Source organism: Trichomycterus rosablanca, chromosome 3 (genome assembly GCF_030014385.1).
Source record: "Trichomycterus rosablanca isolate fTriRos1 chromosome 3, fTriRos1.hap1, whole genome shotgun sequence".
In the NCBI taxonomy this organism is placed as follows: Eukaryota; Metazoa; Chordata; class Actinopteri; order Siluriformes; family Trichomycteridae; genus Trichomycterus; species Trichomycterus rosablanca.
The window spans coordinates 43,870,788-43,892,330 of record NC_085990.1 but is presented as its reverse complement, the minus strand read 5'-3'; the positions used below and the strand labels follow the sequence as shown (position 1 = coordinate 43,892,330).

At 37.8% G+C, this 21,543-nt stretch overlaps 1 protein-coding gene across 1 annotated transcript in view; it reads left to right on the top strand.

Annotated features, from left to right (window-relative positions):
* The window catches only part of rspo1 (R-spondin 1), a 41,543-nt gene that overhangs the window by 4,794 nt on the left and 15,206 nt on the right, over window positions 1–21,543 (top strand). The window contains exons 2-4 of the mRNA XM_062992144.1: window positions 8,335–8,529; window positions 11,314–11,457; window positions 15,717–15,929. Coding sequence (XP_062848214.1) covers window positions 8,335–8,529; window positions 11,314–11,457; window positions 15,717–15,929 — 552 coding nt within the window. The remainder of the gene's footprint in view (window positions 1–8,334; window positions 8,530–11,313; window positions 11,458–15,716; window positions 15,930–21,543) is intronic.

Genomic DNA, 21,543 nt, shown 5'->3' with positions numbered 1-21,543 from the left:
TTATGTCACTAAACATCCTGAGTCTATTCTTGTATTTTATTGCTATGACTGAAATGTCATAAAACCAGCACTAAATCAAACAACAATCCACACTAGCAGCATTCCTGTGGAATCAGTGTGCTTTCTTGGCCAGAACTGAATTTTGGGCCAAAAACTGCCTCAGTTGCATTGTCCAGCTAAACAGAACAAGATTCTGTTTCCATTTAAGATCAATAGACAACAGTTAATTTATTCTCTGCTTGTTTATTACCTCCAATTTGTTTGCACAATAGCTACAGTAGATAGATAGAGTTTATGTTTAACATTAATTCTCTAGATGATCTATTACTCATACAATGACCATGAAATACACTCAGGTTATGCAACACAGGGGTAGTTACTTCTTAATAAATATGATTTGATGGGCAGTTACAGGTTATGATTCATCAGTTCATGTTCAATGTTGATTATAGTCACAGGCAATTCTGTAGCTCCAATTCACCTAACTCACATGTCTTTGTACTGTGGGAGGAAACCCACACAGATACGGGAAGAACATGCAAACTTCACACAGCAAGGACCCTGACCACTCCACCTGGGAATAGAACCCAGGACCTTTTTGTTGTGAAAGCTATTGACTAAAACAGCACTTTAATGGAATAAGCTGACCTGTGTTTCATAAACCCAAAACAATCAGTGATTTAGCTAAACCATCTTTTTGTTATGTTGTTATCTGTTCTGAGGAAAGAAAAGGGACACAAAATGAATGCTGCTGTGCTTAATAAAGCTCGGCAATCAGAGGTGTAAATGCTCTAAGAGATGTGTATTTGTAACACCAGTGGAAAATTTGGCTTGACTAAACTTTGTGAGTGCTGTCAGAGCTGGTCACAGTTACTTATTGTTGTGTGTTCTCGTAATGAATCTACAGAACATGAAAAGGGAGGAGAAACATGTTTGATACATGTGTTATCCTGAATGTCAAGGGTTTCAAAATAATTTATACATGTGTGTATTTATTTTTGGATATACAGTGGTACCTTGAAACTCAATGTCAATTGGTTCTGGGGGTGGCGTTGAGTTTAAAAGGTGTTGAGTTTAAAGGTATTTTTTCCCATAAGGATGTATGGGAAACCTGTTAATGCATTCCATGGTCCTGTGGAACTGCAAATATTTTAGGCTAATGTAAAATAATGGGGTTGTTTTTTGTTTTTCTTCTAGTGTAATTTTTTTCATTTCATTATCTAGTCATTATCTAGACCTCTGCTCCATCCTCTTGCTTGTAATATTTTTTTGGTGAATTAAAATTGAGACTAAGCAAAGTTGGCCAAGTATTTGTAAAATGTACAATACACAGTATTATATAATTGCCAAAAATGTTCCAAGGGGAGCTACTGCTCACTTAACATGCACTGTAAAAAATATTACCCTATATCTACTCAATAAAATTGAGGCAACAGATTACACGCAATACTATTAAGTAAAAACTACTAGGCTATATTTTGATTCAAATGTAATCAATTATAACACTTTAAAAAATCATTTAATTTGAGTAGAGGTAATACAATATATTAAATATTTAATTTCAATCTACACAAAAGAATTAAGTAGATTCAAAGCGCAAACTACAATTAGTACTAATAAAATTAAGTTGACTATAGAAAACATTATTAGTGATATTTACTCAATAAAATTAAGCCAACAGAATAATAATATTAATGACATGAATAACTGTAAATGGAAAACATGAAAAAGGAACCACTTCAGAGGTTAATACTTTTTTTAAATACTCTTGCAGTGACTTAAAAATAAAGTTGTCCCAGCTGAAATTTTAATTTTTTGTTTCAACTGCTTAAACAAAAATTTATTTAAATTTTTTAACAGGAAATAGTAAAACAGTTTTGATAATTTAATATACAACTCTAAATAAGAAAAATTTGGGACAGACCGGAAAATGCAAATACAAAATGCAGTGTTTCTTACATTTCCTTTGACTTTCATTAAATTGCAGAAAGAATGAACCCAACATTTTTCAGTTTTTGCCTGGTCAGCTTAATTTCATGTTAGTAAACATCCATTCCTGCATTTCAGGGCTGCAACACCTTCAAAAAAAGTTGGGATGGTAAAGCATTTACCACTTTGAAATGTTGCCATTCTGTCTCAACACAAAGATGTTTTGGCACGGTGAATGAAGTGTTCCAGTGTATTTTGTACCATTCTTCCTGAAAACTTGTCTTCAGATGTGCAAAAGTACAGAGTTGTCATAGTCATGTATTTCTTACAAAATTCTCCACACATTCTCTCTGGTAGGCCGGTCCAATACTTCACCCTTTTCTTCCACAGCCATGCCTTTGTAATGTCTGCCGGCTGGGATAACTGAGGTTTAGCACATGGGTAAAGCCAAGGAAGGCAGCATGAGCCATAGCATTATCTTTTAGTCCTGTGATGACAAGTACTTTCTCAATAATAATCATGATGTCCTTTGGTGTGTCACCTGCAGAAGCTCCCATGTTCCTCAACATAACTACTGGCGATGAGAGCTGGTCCACTTCTAAACCTTCAGGGTCCTGCAACATCAATTATTATAGTATGAAAAGTGTCAAAAGTAATTTGTTAATACTTCAATTTGTCTTGTCAAAACATGCAGTTAATAAACATTACATTTTTGGAAATGCAACACACAGACATCAAACTAATTGTCACATTAACACATTTCATTTTAATTACATTTTTATAGTTTAATCTTTATTAGGATAAAATGTACCAAATTGGAAGTTTAAATATGTCTCACAAATGACTTTGAATATTAAGATAATTGAGGTTTGCAAAAAAATTACTCGGTATGTTGTGGTTAACCAAGTTAACTACCCTGACATGAGGTTTAAATGAAGTTAACTATGTTTTGTCTAACAAGCTTAGCATGTTTACAGATGAATGCTAAACTTTTTTCCAGATTTCAGATAAAACTTCATACAGCATACCATCTGTATGTTATCATGTTTTAACTTCGCTCTCAACGCTGGGTTAAAGTTGTAACTTACCTCAGCCAACAGAGATATTTGCTAAGTTACAAAAAAAGGCCAAAATGAACCACCTAAATAGCTCAGTTCACAAAATGACAAGCCTAAAGAACAGTTCAACCTATTTTCAGATGAGAAAAGTGAGACGTTGTAATTAATAAAACTACAAGAATACTTCAGCATCTCTAACATGTAATGTTCTTATTTGAAGCAAATGTAACAACACACAGTTTCACGTTCAACTTAAAACTAATACTAAGTTTACAGTAATAAACTGTGGTAACTATACAGATTAATAGAACAGAATTATTTACCTTAGTTCATTTGCTCACAAACTGTGCAGTCTGGATTCCGTTGTAGAGGCTCTTCACAACCGTTGAGGATTAGATGAGAAAAAAACAAACAAACACACGTGCACACAGACCGGAAGTGCTTGTAAATTGAAATCAACGTATTTATATAACTTATTATTTTTATATTCACACGAATAAAAGAAGTAGATTTTATAGCATTTTTTAATAAGTAAAATTTACTCAAATAATAGCCATAAATTCAAGAACTCAATTCCATTAAATAAATTTAACACAAAACATTTGTATGAAATCTACTGGATCACTGATTCATTTTTTACAGTGTGGACATATGCCCCTTGAAATGCCCCCCCATTTAATTTGTAGTGAGCTTAATGATTAAATTAACAAACCCACTGATAAACAGTTAGCCTGTCATGTTTGATTATTTATACAATTAGCTTTAGCAATTAGCAATTGGCTTGATCCTGATTAGGGTCAGGTTGCGTCCAGTGCCACCTGAAAACACTGGCCATAAGACAGTTTACTGCATCATTCTTATACCAATTCATTCAGGCACATCTGGGGCAATTGAAAGCAACTCATTCACCTTCTGCATTTTTTTGGTGTAGAAGGAAACCTAAGTACCTAAAAGAAATACAGTATATATACAGTCTTGGAAGGAACGTTCAAAATGGTAAAAAACACAAAGTTTAAAGCCAGGTCCCAGTGCAGCATGTTTTATATGTACAAAATATGTATTCAAGCAATCCATAAAGTATTTCAAAACAATTCTTAAAAATGACAAACTATTTGTATGGTAAAACTGCATTTTTAAAATGTATCTTATAATTAAAAAAAACATCAGTACGATGCAGATTACTGTGGTTTTGATGGTGGCTGGACATAACACATGGATGTCTAAAATATGTACGTGTGGGAATGTTATATGCATGTGTAGGGTTATAAGCCAAGCTATGAGTGAATTTGCTAGTAAGTATGTGTAAAGGCCAAAGGTATGCACGCAAGTGAGGTTTTTCATTAGCGTCAGCTGTCAGGTTAATTGTTTCCTGGAATGATAGAGACCTAGATATCTAGGAAACTGTCTGGAGAAAAATGGAAGTGGTGTCTCAGTTCGTCTATTCCATAAACATGCTGATTTTATTAGACAATGTTCTGTTGGCTGATTTACTCCACATTGAACTGGCAAGTGTGTAAAATCAATTCCTAATCTAAAAAAGGTACTAGTATGAGATGTGCTTCCAAAACTTCTCACACAATCAACAAAAATATACGTTTAGTGCTTTTGATAGGTAAATTAAACAGTGTTAGTTTTCAAAATTCCATTGTACTCCTAGGTAAATTAGTTACAGACTTGAACCCATATGTTCTAAAATATTACACTGCCATTATTACCTTATTACCCTGTTGAACACCTTTAAAGGAAACAGTCAATGTTTCCAAGTCATTTAAATCCAACAAAAGAGATGGTAAATAGCCTTGTAAACTTTAGGGTTAATGGGGAAAAAATAAATGCATACTTTAGTTTTTTGCTTTCTTAGCCCCCTTTCATGCTGTTCTTAAATTGTCAGGACTCTCCCAGGACCACTACAGAGCAGATATTATTTGGGTGGTGGATCATTCTCAGCACTGCATTGACACTGACATGGTGGTGGTGTGTTAGTGTGTGTTGTGCTGGTAAACACCTCACTGTCACTGCTGGACTGAGAATAGTCCACCAACCAAAAGAATATCCAGCCAACAGTGCCCCGTGGGCAGCATCTTGTGACCACTGATAAAGGTCTACAAGATGACCAACTCAAACAGAAGCAATAGATGAGCAATCATCTCTGACTTTACATCTGCAAGGTGGACCAACTAGGTAGGAGTGTCTAATAGAGTGGACGGTGAGTGGACACGGTATTTAAAAACTCCAGCAGCGCTGCTGTGTCTGATCCACTCATACCAGTGCAACACACACTAACACACCACCACCATGTCAGTGTCACTGCAATGGTGAGAATGATCCACCACCTAAATAATACCTGCTCTGTAGTGGTCCTGTGGTGGTCCTGACAGTCAGTAATTGTAGAACTACAAAGTGCTTCTATATGGTAAGTGGAGCTGATAAAATGAACAGTGAGTGTAAAAACAAAGAGGTGGTTTTAATGTTATGGCTGATCAGTATATATATATACAGTGTATCACAAAAGTGAGTACACCCCTCACATTTCTGCAAATATTTCATTATATCTTTTCATGGGACAACACTATAGACATGAAACTTGGATATAACTTAGAGTAGTCAGTGTACAACTTGTATAGCAGTGTAGATTTACTGTCTTCTGAAAATAACTCAACACACAGCCATTAATGTCTAAATAGCTGGCAACATAAGTGAGTACACCCCACAGTGAACATGTCCAAATTGTGCCCAAATGTGTCGTTGTCCCTCCCTGGTGTCATGTGTCAAGGTCCCAGGTGTAAATGGGGAGCAGGGCTGTTAAATTTGGTGTTTTGGGTACAATTCTCTCATACTGGCCACTGGATATTCAACATGGCACCTCATGGCAAAGAACTCTCTGAGGATGTGAGAAATAGAATTGTTGCTCTCCACAAAGATGGCCTGGGCTATAAGAAGATTGCTAACACCCTGAAACTGAGCTACAGCATGGTGGCCAAGGTCATACAGCGGTTTTCCAGGACAGGTTCCACTCGGAACAGGCTTCGCCAGGGTCGACCAAAGAAGTTGAGTCCACGTGTTCGGCGTCATATCCAGAGGTTGGCTTTAAAAAATAGACACATGAGTGCTGCCAGCATTGCTGCAGAGGTTGAAGACGTGGGAGGTCAGCCTGTCAGTGCTCAGACCATACGCCGCACACTGCATCAACTCGGTCTGCATGGTCGTCATCCCAGAAGGAAGCTGACGCACAAGAAAGCCCGCAAACAATTTGCTGAAGACAAGCAGTCCAAGAACATGGATTACTGGAATGCCCTGTGGTCTGACGAGACCAAGATAAACTTGTTTGGCTCAGATGGTGTCCAGCATGTGTGGCGGCGCCCTGGTGAGAAGTACCAAGACAACTGTATCTTGCCTACAGTCAAGCATGGTGGTGGTAGCATCATGGTCTTGGGCTGCATGAGTGTTGCTGGCACTGGGGAGCTGCAGTTCATTGAGGGAAACATGAATTCCAACATGTACTGTGACATTCTGAAACAGAGCATGATCCCCTCCCTTCGAAAACTGGGCCTCATGGCAGTTTTCCAACAGGATAACGACCCCAAACACAACCTCCAAGATGACAACTGCCTTGCTGAGGAAGCTGAAGGTAAAGGTGATGGACTAAACCCAATTGAGCACCTGTGGCGCATCCTCAAGTGGAAGGTGGAGGAGTTCAAGGTGTCTAACATCCACCAGCTCCGTGATGTCATCATGGAGGAGTGGAAGAGGATTCCAGTAGCAACCTGTGCAGCTCTGGTGAATTCCATGCCCAGGAGGGTTAAGGCAGTGCTGGATAATAATGGTGGTCACACAAAATATTGACACTTTGGGCACAATTTGGACATGTTCACTGTGGGGTGTACTCACTTATGTTGCCAGCTATTTAGACATTAATGGCTGTGTGTTGAGTTATTTTCAGAAGACAGTAAATCTACACTGCTATACAAGTTGTACACTGACTACTCTAAGTTATATCCAAGTTTCATGTCTATAGTGTCGTCCCATGAAAAGATATAATGAAATATTTGCAGAAATGTGAGGGGTGTACTCACTTTTGTGATACACTGTATATATACGTATATATATATATATATATATGCAGCAGGTCATAACAGCAAAAAGCTGCTCTACTAAGTACTACAGACAGTTTTCATGAAGGGTTTGAATAATTCTGAGACTGCAGTGGCATTTTATGTTGAATTTGAAGAAACCACTTGCTATATTAGTTGTGTTGAGCTATTTAAATTGTTTGTTTGATTGATTTATTGCAAACATAAACCTAATTCGCAATGAAGGTAAAAAAATTGATTGCAGCTGTAGCTACATTATATGGGCAAAAGTATTTGGACATGCCTACTATTTATTTAGTTTAGATTTCAGTCACACCTATTGCTGACAGATGTATACATTTAATTATATGGTTTTAACCTCATCTGCTTTTAAAAGGTCTATTCCTTTTTCAGCATGACTGTACACCAAATCTGGTGTGAAGGAATGCCATTTGACCTGCACAGAGCTCTGACCTCAACCCCACTTAACCTCATTGGGATTAGTTGTAACAGAAATTGTACATCAGGCCTTCTCATACAAAATCAGTACCTGATCTTGAAATGTTCTTTTGACTAATTGACCAGGTACTATATGTACACAGACATGTCCATCTAAAATATTCTGGAAAGCTTTCTCAATAGAGTGGGTGGGGGTATCCATATGTCCATTGGTTTGTAATGGGATGTGCAACAAACTAATGATTGTGTGTTCACATACTTATGTTCATATAGGGTTTTTTATTTTTAAATACCCACTTTTAAAGCCAACACACTTCGGCTCTTTTCATTTGTGTATTCTTAATTATTTCCCATGTTGATGAATGACTTAAAGAATTTGGCTTCTTTGTCACCTTATATTTGTACCAATTGAAACAGGGGCATGGACTGCAGACCTAGGTATTCGTGAAGATGTAAATATAATTTTAATATAATGAAGTGTAAATATATTTTGCATTTTAGTGTGTTTATTCAATTCTTATATTTTCATATATTTTAGGTTTAGTGTTTATTTAATGTTTATTGTTGCACCATGGGTCTGAAAATAACGTAATTTTAATCCTCTGTATGTCCTGTACATACTGCAGTATATTGACAATAAAGCAGACTGACTTTTTTGACTTTAAGATGCCTTAATATGTGGCTTTTCTTTATATTTTCAGTGAGAGACATTTTTATAATTCCATTTTTATGTTTATCACGGTCAGCAATAATTCTGAAGGTGACTATATTAATAATGCTGAGATAATTATACTGTTTCCTTTGCTTTTGTGTCCCAGCAGCAAGCACTGAATTTCCACCATCATGTTCCAGTGGTTGTGAAAGCTGCTCAGAATACAACGGTTGCACAAAATGTCGACCGCGGCTTTTCATCCTCTTGGAGAGAAATGACATCCGTCAGACAGGCATATGCCTAGCCACTTGTCCTGTAGGATATTATGGCATTCGAAATCGGGATGTAAACAGGTGCACACGTGAGTATTAGTGTGGTTTCGATATTTAAAAAAATATTTAAAAGAACCTAAAACTAACCAGAGTTTATACTGAACTCTTGATCCAGAGCTTATAATTCCTTCCAAACAGAGCTTCACCAGTGGCATTAAATCAGCATGTCTTACTGAGCCAGTGATCTGTTTTCTCTTACTTTGTGGGTGAAAAATAGGATTTGCAGGGAAAAAATATCTAAAGCAAAACATTGGTTATACAGCCTTTGTTTCTGTTAGGAAGTCTACATTAATACTTTGGCCTATAAATATAAAAGTTCATCCAAGTTCACTAAACTTACCAGATTTTTCTACTCAAAACACTTTGAGCTTTGTGTAAGCTATTTTATTTTACAATTTGATGTTTTTATTCTACTAACTGCTTTATCCTGGTCAGGGTGACAGCAGGTCTGGTTTTACTGGTGAACACTAGACACAAGGCAGGAAAACCCTGGACAGGGTGCCAATATATCACAGGGCTTCAGCCATCCCATCCCTTTATGGCACAGCAGGTGAGAAAGCTCAACATTTCATCCAGAGGACTCAGCAATCTAATAAGGACAACAAAGAAAAAAATGTTACTGCAAAAGACTTACACAATAACTTGCAGGGACAAATGTCTATTCATGGTTGGACTCCACTGCACATGCTAATCTTGACCAAGAAGTACAGAAATTGTCGACTGGAATATGCCAGAATGTAGCACTGTCGCATCACAGCAAGAAGGTCCTAGGTTTGATCCCCAGGTGGTGAGGTCCGAGTCCTTTCTGTGTGGAGTTTGCATGTTCTCCCCGTGTCTGCATGGGTTTCCTCCCACAGTCCAAAGACATGCAAGTGAGGTGAATTGGAGATACAAAATTGTCCAAGACTGTGTTCGATATAACCTTGTGACCTAAATAAACTTGTGTAATGAGTAACTACCGTTCCTGTCATGAATCTAGCCAAAGTGTAAAACATGACGTTAAAATCCCAATAAACAAAAAAACAAACATATGCCAGAACAGGATTTGGATAGGTCTGCAGATTTATGGGACACAGATCTCAAGAATGATAATTAGGACTAGAGGTTTTTGAATCAGCAGGCACAAGAAAGGCAAGGCATATAACCAGAACAATACTATCTTAACGGTCAAGTGTGATGGTGGGTCATTGATCTGGGGGGTGTTTTACTGCTGCAGGAACAGGCAGTCTTGACCGTGTGACTGGCTTCATGGATTCACAGAAATACCAAAGCATTTTGTTATGCCTTCTGTGGTGAGATGTGAACCTTGGTGATAATTGGACTTCCAGCAATACAGTGATCCCAAGAACACTTCCAAGTCAATCAAAGCTTGGTTCTTAGTTTCCAGATTTAAATCCCACAAAATCTTTGGTTGGATTAAAACAAAGCAGTTGTAGGATAAAAGCCATCAAATTTAATGAGGGGGAAGATTTCATAAGAAGAATGGGCAAAGATTCCACAAGAAAGTTGCCAGAAGCTTGTTAGCACTTACTGAAATTGCTTATTACAGATTATCAAGGCAAACAGTATTCCAAGTATTGAGGTTGGGGGTTTAATAACAGACCACACTGACATTTGTTAAGAGAACTTAGTTTACTTAGATGTCTATTCTATACACATAACTAGGGCTGGCACCGATCCGATACTCTGTATCAGTCCAATATTGGCCCAAATCACTAGATCGGATATTGGAAGGAAAAGAAAAAGTGTAATCCAATCCAATACTGTTGCTAAATGTAAATAACACTTAATGTAAATAAGGCCATTGTTTGTGTGTAAAGCAAATAACACACCAAGGTACGTTCCAACAGAGCGCCGTTTATTGCCAGTTCACTCGACAACTGCCGCAACAAGGTGCATCTTGATGACATCATTAACATGTGCCACTGATCTACAACTCATCTGCAACAGCCATTCAGAAATTAAAACACACTGATCTGCTTAAACTTTTAGAATTTAAAAAAAATCATCTACTACTGCCACATCTAAAAACACTGTTTAAACACACACAAAAAAAAAAGTTTTATAAATGATAAATCACTCGCCTGAGATAAGGAAACTTATCTTGTACCGACTTGGAGATATCTCACATCCTTAACGATTAATCCATTAGTGTTATGAAATAAAACAAACGACACCGTTTCCTGTTTAGCCACAGATGTCCTCTTTAAAATCCAGCAGGGTTTAATAATCTAAAAATGTTGACAGAACTTTAACGGAAAATCTCAACCAATCTCTGCGTCAATTCTAATTGGTCCATCGCGTTTGATTGACATCCACATCTTTCAATTGTAGACACTTTTGACAACACACCGTAAAGCGAGATGTGTCACGTGAACAACAGCTCGAACGTAAGTGAAACAAAAAATGCTGCTAAATGTTCTGTGTGTAAAAGTTAACATAAAAACAGCAGTTTTGCATAAGTGTGATGTTGTAGGTTCTGTATTTATTCCTTTAAAATGTTTGTTTCACAGTCTGAGCATTGTTATTTAGATAGCTAGTTTAACCATGTTGCATTGAGACATGTATTATTACTGCTTAGTTGTTTGAGAGGAGAAATGACGGTATCGGCAGATACTCAATTTGCAGTATTGGTATCGGTATTGGACCTAAAAAAAAAAGTGGTATCGAGCCAGCCCTACACATAACCATAATATCTTTTAGGGAGATAGCGTTGAACAATCATGATCGCAAATGTACCTATAACTAATAAAATGTGCTGTAAAAGTTCCATCTGTCATTATTAACAGTTTTCATTTGTATTTTCTTTACAGAATGCAAAATAGAAAACTGTGCAGACTGCTTTAGCCGAACCTTTTGTGCAAAATGTAAAGAGGGCTTATTTTCATACAGTGGAAGGTGTTACTACAGCTGCCCTGAAGGCTTAATCACCATCAACAGTACCATGGAGTGTGCAGGTGAGTGCAACACATTTTGTGATACCACAGAATGCCTGTAGTTTGACTTCAACTGCTAACCTTTGTGGTTTGAATCTTAGCTGTTAGAGTTAATGAATGCTTGACAATTTCTATTAAATTAAAAGCATGATACCTCTTGTTAAAATTGCAGATATTAGCAGCAGATTAAGGAAACTGTGTAGTATTTTTTTTTTATTAATTGCTTTAAATTGACCATTGTAATGATAGTATTTCTGCCAGCTGATTTAAAAAAACAGTGTGCATGATGTCAAATCAAAATAAAAAGATTGAAGCTTTTTATCAGTATATTAAAAATATACACTAATCAGCCATAACATTAAAAACACCTCCTTGTTTCTACTCACTGTCCATTTTATCAGCTCCACTTACCATATAGGAGCACTTTGTAGTTCTACAATTACTGACTGTAGTCTATCTGTTTCTCTGCATGCTTTGTTATCCCCCTTTCATGCTGTTCTTCAATGGTCAGGACCCCCACAGGACCACTACAGAGTAGGTATTATTAAGGTGGTGGATCATTCTCAGCACTGCAGTGACACTGACATGGTGGTGGTGTGTTAGTGTGTGTTGTGCTGGTATGAGTGGATAAGACACAGCAGCGCTGATGGAGTTTTTAAACACCTCACTATTACTGCTGGACTGAGAACAGTCCACCAACCAAAAACATCCAGCCAACAGCGCCCCGTGGGCAGCGTCCTGTGACCACTGATGAAGGTCTAGAAGATGACCAACTCAAACAGCAGCAATAGATGAGCAATCATCTCTGACTTTACATCTACAAGGTGAACCAACTAGGTAGGAGTGTCTAATAGAGTGGACAGTAAGTGAACACAGTGTTTAAAAACTCCAGTAGCGCTGCTGTGTTCGATCCACTCATACCAGCACAACACACACTAACACACCACCACCATTGGCATTGTCACTGCAGTGCTGAGAATGATCCACCACCTAAATAATACCTGCTCTGTGGTGGTCCTGTGGGGGTCCTGACCATTGAAGACCAGGGTGAAAGCAGGCTAAAAAGTATGTAGAGAAATGGATGGACTACAATCAGTAATTGTAGAACTACAAAGTGCTTCTATAAGGTAAGTGGAGCTAATAAAATGGACAGTGAGTGTAAAAACCAGGAGATGGTTTTAAGGTTATGGCTGATCAGTGTGTCTGGTAGGGCCAACAATTATAGGACCACTAGTGAATTTAATACAATGTTTTTCATAAACAATTATGTGTCATGTCAATTGTTGTGTGCAAAAGGTTAACTTCACTGAAGTCTTATCCTTTCCTTTGCAACAATTCCACAAAATGTAAAGTAAAATCTCCAGTGTAAAATATGGTGGATGCTTTTGAGCAGCAAGCACTATTGATCAGGTTAGGACTGATAGGATGAAATGATGAATGAAAACCTTCTCTCCGCTGCAAGAAAAGCTAAACGTGGAGTAAAGTTTGTTTCTCTGCATGACAATAATAGCCCATTGCACAGAGCAGAAGCACCTCTGGGTTAATATAAAATAAGGATAAATGAGGTCCTTGAGTGGCCAAGTTAAGGTCCTGATTGAACTCTATGTAAGCATTTGTGGTGAGATCTCCAAATCGCTGTACATCACCACCCCATCTAACCTGACAAAAGAGAATTCTGTGAAGAGGAATTGACCAAGATTGCTTAATCATGATGTGCAAACGGTAATTAAGCCAACTAGCTGTAACAAAATCTGTGTCTGGTCAAGCCCAAACCTCAGGTTGTTTACATCTAGAAATAAAACACTGTTGGTTTATATAAGGTGGTGTGTAGGACTGTTTTTTTTTCAAACAGAGCCTGAAATTTGAAAGTACGGAAAATTATACCAACATCGGATTTTCTAGTCAATACATATTTTACAACCCCAAATCAGAAAAAGTTGGGACAGTATGGAAAATGCAAATAAAATAAAAACACAGTGTTCCTTACATTTACTTTGACTTTTATTTGATTGCAGACAGTATGACCTGAGATATTTCATGTTTTATCTGCTCAACTTCATTTAATTTATTAATAAACATCCATTCCTGCATTTCAGGCCTGCAACACATTCCAAAAAAAGTTGGGACGGGGGCAATTTAGGGCTAGAAATGAAGTGAAAAAACTAAATAATTATGTAATTTTAAACAGGTGATGTCAACAGGTAATTGTAATCATGGTTTGGTACAAAAGCAACATCTAGGAAAGGCTGAGTCTTTGAAGAACCTTAAAGAAAGATTGGAAGAGATTTGCATATTCTCCCTCTACAGTGCATAATATCATTAAACGATTCAGGGAATCAGGAGGAATTTCAGTGCGTAAAGGCCAAGGGCGCAAGCTTAAGCTGAACATCCGTGATCTTCGATCCATCAGACAGCACTGCATCAAGAACCACCACTCAACAATAGCTGATATAACCACAAGAGTGAGAGATTACTTTGGCAAACCTTTGTTAAGCACTACAATACTGAGTTGCATGCGCAAATGCCACATAAAACTTTACTGTGCAAAAGAGAAGCCTTATGTTAACCATGTTCAGAAGCGGCGTTGAATTCTTGGGGCTCGGAGGCATCTAGAATGGACCATCACACAGTGGAAACGTGTAATTGTGGTTAGATGAATCAGCATTCAAGGTCTTTTTTGGAAAAATGGGCACTGTGTGCTTCGGATATGGCTGCGAAAGAAGAGGGTACGGGTACTGGACTAGCCTGTCTGCAGTCCTGACCTGTCCCCAATAGAGAATTTTGAAAGGAAAAATGCGACAATGACGACCCCGTACTGTTACACATCTTAAGACGTGTTTGCAGGAAGAATGGAACAAAATAAAACCCGAAACACTAAATCACTTGGTATCCTCGGTGCCAAAACGTCTTTTAAGTGTGGTGAAAAGGAATAGCAACATTACAAAGTGGTAAATGCTTTACCGTCCCAACTTTTTTGGAATGTGTTGCTGGTCTGAAATGCAGGAATGGGTGTTTTTTAATAAATGAAATAAAGTTAAGCAGATAAAACATGAAATATCTCAGGTTCATCCTGTCTGCAATCAAATAAAAGTAAATGTAAGAAATGTGTGTCCACTCTGTGTTTTTTATTATTTGCTTTTTCCACGCCATCCCAACTTTTTCTGATTTGGGGTTGTATAATACCAAAGCACTTGGCACTGGCACAATGCAGTAGTCTTTTTGATATACTTTGTTCTCCTTGTTCTGAGTTTTTAAATAACTGGTTAAGAAAATGTCTGTTGGATTTAAAGAGGCTTTATTGATTTGTTCTAAAAAATCTGTCATAAGACGCGCTGCAACCAGAGCTGGATTCTGAGTACGTGGTATCGAATCCAGCTTTGCTTCACCGGTTCGAAGCTAAGTGGCTGTATGAGCAACGATTGGCCAGTTGCTCATATGGGGGGGTGGGACAAAGAACCGGATGTGGGTCTCTCTCTGTCAGAATGCGATTACGTTCTCTGCTGGCTGATTAGAGGCGCCTGCACAAGAGATGAGGGAGGGTGCCCTTAGGGTGTGTCTCTCCGCATGCAACGCTAGGTGGCACCATACTCATCAATGTGAGGGTGGCAAAGATGCATCTGGCTGCTGCTCGTGGATATGGGTTAGCTTCGATCTCCTCTGTCAGGGCAGGGTTCGGCATAGACAGAGAGGAAGCACGATGCAAACTGAACAATTGGATGCACTAAAGGGGGAGAAAAAGAGAAAAAAAAAATAATAATAAATAAAATCTGTCATAAGCACACAAACACAGTAATGTCATTATTCTCAAAGGCTAAGCCCTGGCTCGCTCAACCTGTTTAGATTTTACATGTAAGACTTGACTCCTAAGGTATCATTTTGGCATCAGCCGTGCTCTCTTATCTTCACCAATACTCACGAAAACCCCAGAAAGAACGAATGCTGAAATTCAATCTGTGATTGAAAGCAGCTGAAACCACATGGAAGTCATGACCGGAGCTTGACAGTATGTCACGAGGTTGGATGAAGTTGTAGCCCTCGACATGTAATCACAAAGTTTTTTGGGTTTAGTGTAGAGGAACAAGAGAGCATGAGTAATGCTGGATACCACACTCTGTCGAGAATTCTTTGGGGTTTACTGACATGTTTTCCTCCTAATGAATTTGGAGTAACTCTTCACCTGGAGCTCAGGCACTGTGTCAACCTGATTATGAAATGAAAAACGGTCTCTCCCTGTAGATTGATGCCTGTTTGTTTCAACTTCGCTTTCTTACTTATTGCAGTGAGATGTGAGCTAAGTGAATGGAGTCCATGGGGCCCTTGCATGAAGAAAAACAAAACTTGTGGTTTTAAAAAGGGCAGCCAGAGCCGGAAAAGGGAGCCTACACAGCCCCCAAGTCCAGCCACTGTCAGTGGGTCTGCATCTTCCTCTACCTGCACTCTTCAGACTGACACACGGAGATGCAGTGTACCAAAGAGGATCCCCTGTGGAAAAGGTAAGCCCCAAATATTGAGGTGAGGCACCCCAAAGGAACTTACTTAATAGGAATATGAAGTTATGGATTCTGTTTTAAGACTTGGGGCATATTGGAGAGCATAAAGAGAAAAGAAAATATTTGTTCAGGGAAACAGTAAGAGAGTCCAGATGTATATCTGTTAGCAGTAAAAGCATGTAACCATTGCCATCCTTCCATGGAACCAGGATTCATGGATTTCCAGACAAAACTCCTCATACTAAAGAATGTTTATGCACTGTAAGTTCATGTTGGTACCATGTTTATGGAAAAAAATTATACATGAGATAACAAAACAGAAACTAATTTATGTTAATGATCAGTAAACAAACAGCAGCTTAACTGAGAATGTTTCATTTGAGCACTGGTTGAATTAAGTCGCAAAATAACATTTAGACACATGAAAAGAAATACATTCAAATTAACTCTTCATTTAGTAGATACAGTATGTGGTGATAAACTAGACCTAAATTAGCACAATACTTTCAGAGCTACAGAATGTTTTAGACATGTTCCTACGATGGCGGATTAGGGCCACTGTAAAAAAATATTTTTAAGTTTTGATTTCAAGAATAAAAGTTTCAATTTCGAGATTAAAGTCAAAATGATTTCGAGAGTAAAATCGTATAAATTTCAATTTCAAGATTCAAGTCAAAATGATTTTGAGAATAAAATCGTATAAGTTTCAATTTCGAGATTAAAGTCAAAATTATTTAGAAAATAAAGTCGTATAAGTTTTAATTTTGAGATTAAAGTCAAAATGATTTCGAGAATAAAGTCGTATAAGTTTCAATTTCGAGAATAAAGTCGAAATGATTATGAGAGTAAAGTCGTATAAGTTTTAATTTCAAGAGTAAAGTTGAAATGATTATGAGAATAAAGTCGTATAAGTTTTAATTTTGAGATTAAAGTCAAAATGATTTTGAGAATAAAGTCGTATAAGTTTCAATTTCGAGAATAAAGTCGAAATGATTTTGATAATAAAGTCGTATAAGTTTTAATTTTGAGATTAAAGTCAAAATGATTTCGAGAATAAAATCGTATAAGTTTCAATTTCAAGAATAAAGTCGAAATGATTTCGAGAATAAAGTAGTATAAGTTTCAATTTCGAGAATAAAGTTGTATAAGTTTTAATTTCGAGAATAAAGTCGAAATGATTATGATAGTAAAGTCATATAAGTTTTAATTTCGAGAATAAAGTTGAAATGATTATGAGAATAAAGTCGTATAAGTTTTAATTTCGAGAATAAAGTTGAAATGATTATGAGAGTAAAGTCGTATAAGTTTTAATTTCGAGAATAAAGTTGAAATGATTATGAGAGTAAAGTTGTATAAGTTTCAATTTCGAGAATACATTTGAAAGGATTATGAGAATAAAGTCGTATAAGTTTTAATTTCGAGAATAAAGTTGAAATGATTATGAGAGTACAGTCGTATAAGTTTTAATTTCGAGAATAAAGTTGAAATGATTATGAGAGTACAGTCGTATAAGTTTTAATTTCGAGAATAAAGTTGAAATGATTATGAGAGTACAGTCACATAAGTTTTAATTTCAAGAATAAAGTTGAAATGATTATAAGAGTAAAGTCGTATAAGTTTTAATTTCGAGAATAAAGTTGAAATGATTATGAGAGTAAAGTCGTATAAGTTTTAATTTCGAGAATAAAGTTGAAATTATTATGAGAGTAAAGTTGTATAAGTTTTAATTTTGAGATTAAAGTCGAAATGATTATGAGAATAAAGTCAAAATATTATGGCCAAAGAGTGTGCAGCCGTTGTAGGCTTGTCGGTTCAGAGAAGCACGGGTCTCAGTACCTGGATCGGCACGTAAGCGCTGAGGGCAGCCTCCAATGTGCGTTACTGTGGTTATCCAATAACCCCCGATTATTTTTGGGTCGTTGTTTGTATTGTACGCTTCCATCCACATGACATAATGCCTAAACCCGTCAATGCAACCAATTATAGCAATGGCGTACGGCTTTAGTTTATCGTACGACTCCACAAGGCTACTGAAGGCTGAAGTACTGGCAACGATGCAGACTCTGAGTGCAGCGGTGGTGCAAGTTCTTCTAAATAAACACAGTTTATTGCAAAGCCGTAACAGCGTCCTTATGCTAATAACAAACTGGTGCTGATGTGCAGGAGATTGGGGATTTCTTTATTTGTAAAACTGATACAAAAGTATAACTTTACCACAAGGAGGTTGCTATGGCCATAATATTTCGACTTTATTTTCGAAATCAAAACTTTAAAGTGGCCCTAATATGCCGTTGTATGTTCCATCAATACAGATGTAAACAAAATTAATCAATAAAATAAAACAAAATCTATATATATATATATACTGTATATATACTGTATATATATACTGTATATACAGTGTATCACAAAAGTGAGTACACCCCTCACATTTCTGCAAATATTTCATTATATCTTTTCATGGGACAACACTATAGACATGAAACTTGGATATAACTTAGAGTAGTCAGTGTACAGCTTGTATAGCAGTGTAGATTTACTGTCTTCTGAAAATAACTCAACACACAGCCATTAATGTCTAAATAGCTGGCAACATAAGTGAGTACACCCCACAGTGAACATGTCCAAATTGTGCCCAAATGTGTCGTTGTCCCTCCCTGGTGTCATGTGTCAAGGTCCCAGGTGTAAATGGGGAGCAGGGCTGTTAAATTTGGTGTTTTGGGTACAATTCTCTCATACTGGCCACTGGATATTCAACATGGCACCTCATGGCAAAGAACTCTCTGAGGATGTGAGAAATAGAATTGTTGCTCTCCACAAAGATGGCCTGGGCTATAAGAAGATTGCTAACACCCTGAAACTGAGCTACAGCATGGTGGCCAAGGTCATACAGCGGTTTTCCAGGACAGGTTCCACTCGGAACAGGCTTCGCCAGGGTCGACCAAAGAAGTTGAGTCCACGTGTTCGGCGTCATATCCAGAGGTTGGCTTTAAAAAATAGACACATGAGTGCTGCCAGCATTGCTGCAGAGGTTGAAGACGTGGGAGGTCAGCCTGTCAGTGCTCAGACCATACGCCGCTCACTGCATCAACTCGGTCTGCATGGTCGTCATCCCAGAGGGAAGCTGACGCACAAGAAAGCCCACAAACAGTTTGCTGAAGACAAGCAGTCCAAGAACATGGATTACTGGAATGCCCTGTGGTCTGACGAGACCAAGATAAACTTGTTTGGCTCAGATGGTGTCCAGCATGTGTGGCGGCGCCCTGGTGAGAAGTACCAAGACAACTGTATCTTGCCTACAGTCAAGCATGGTGGTGGTAGCATCATGGTCTTGGGCTGCATGAGTGTTGCTGGCACTGGGGAGCTGCAGTTCATTGAGGGAAACATGAATTCCAACATGTACTGTGACATTCTGAAACAGAGCATGATCCCCTCCCTTCGAAAACTGGGCCTCATGGCAGTTTTCCAACAGGATAACGACCCCAAACACAACCTCCAAGATGACAACTGCCTTGCTGAGGAAGCTGAAGGTAAAGGTGATGGACTAAACCCAATTGAGCACCTGTGGCGCATCCTCAAGTGGAAGGTGGAGGAGTTCAAGGTGTCTAACATCCACCAGCTCGGTGATGTCATCATGGAGGAGTGGAAGAGGATTCCAGTAGCAACCTGTGCAGCTCTGGTGAATTCCATGCCCAGGAGGGTTAAGGCAGTGCTGGATAATAATGGTGGTCACACAAAATATTGACACTTTGGGCACAATTTGGACATGTTCACTGTGGGGTGTACTCACTTATGTTGCCAGCCATTTAGACATTAATGGCTGTGTGTTGAGTTATTTTCAGAAGACAGTAAATCTACACTGCTATACAAGCTGTACACTGACTACTCTAAGTTATATCCAAGTTTCATGTCTATAGTGTTGTCCCATGAAAAGATATAATGAAATATTTGCAGAAACGTGAGGGGTGTACTCACTTTTGTGATACACTGTATACCATAATATAAGCAATATATAAGCCATAACATTAAAACCACCTCCTTGTTTCTAAACTCACTGTCCATTTTATCAGCTCCACTTACCATATAGAAGCACTTTGTAGTTCTACAATTACTGACTGTAGCCCATCTATTTCTCTACATACTTTTTTAGCCTGCTTTCACAGGACCACCACAGAGTAGCTATTATTTGGGTGGTGGATCATTCTCAGCACTGCAGTGACACTGACATGGTGGTGGTGTGTTAGTGAATGTTGTGCTGGTATGAGTGGATAAAACACAGCAGCGCTGCTGGAGTTTTAAAACACATCACTGTCACTGCTAGGCTGAGAATAGTCCACCAACCAAAAAAAAATCCAGCCAACAGCGCCCCGTGGGCAGCATCTTGTGGCCCATGATGAAGGTCTAGAAGATGACCAACTCAAACAGCAGCAATAGATGAGCGATCGTCTCTGATTTTACATCTACAAGGTGAATCAACTAGGCAGGAGTGTCTAATTGAGTGGACAGTGAGTGGACACGGTATTTAAAAACTCCAGCAGTGCTGCTGTGTCTGATCCACTCATACCAGCACAACACACACTAACACACCACCACCATGTCAGTGTCACTGCAGTGCTGAGAATGATCCACCACCTAAATAATACCTGCTCTGTGATGGTCCTGTGGGGGTCCTGACCATTGAAGAACATAGTAAAGGCAGGCTAAAAAGGTATGTAGATAAATAGATGGACTACAGTCAGTAATTGTAGAACTACAAAGTGCTTCTATATGGTAAGTGGAGCTGATAAAATGAACAGTGAGTGTAGAAACAAGGAGGTGGTTTTAATGTTATGGCTGATCAGTGTATATATATATTCATATTCTTCTATAGGTAATTGGTTAGACTGACCAAACTTTTAATATTATACAAAATTGCAGCATTCTTTTTGTGTGATAAGTGGAAACGATGCACTTGTTAAAATACTGTTCATGCTACATAAGCAACACTTTGTCCCTGAACAGAGTTTTTTCCTCATTGGTTGAGGAGTATGCTCTTCCTTATGGATGAAATAGACTTCATGCTGTACTGAATATGACAGCACCACCTGAGAAATTAAAGGCAAATTCACACTGCATGACGCCTTGCTTTTGGAAGGAATTTCAACCCTGGGTCCGTACGAATAACTAACAGTGAAATACTATAAATTACCTATGAAAGTGCTTAACTACCTGCCAGATTTTTAAAGCTGGAAATGAACTGTAGAAAGAATGTGTCAAGAAACAGGACCATGTTGCCTTGAAAGGGTTTGAGGTTTTAATACATTATTCATTCTTGTCTTGAAATTATTTTCAAATGTTATAAGTTAGATCTTTGTTGATCATGTCATTGTCATCTCACTCAAAAACCTGTAGAACGTAATTTAAAAATTAAATAGAAAAACTACATTTTTAGTTCTTGTTCTTGCAACAAACACATTTGTTTACTCCAGCAGCACAGTGCAGAGATAAATTAAGTACATGTAAATTTTCTAAAACAAGATATTAGTTAGTTAATATCATGTTGGTTGAAACAATATTAAGTATTGTGATTAAATGCTGTTCTGCCTTTGATTTTGATGTGTCCTTAGGGCAATTTTTA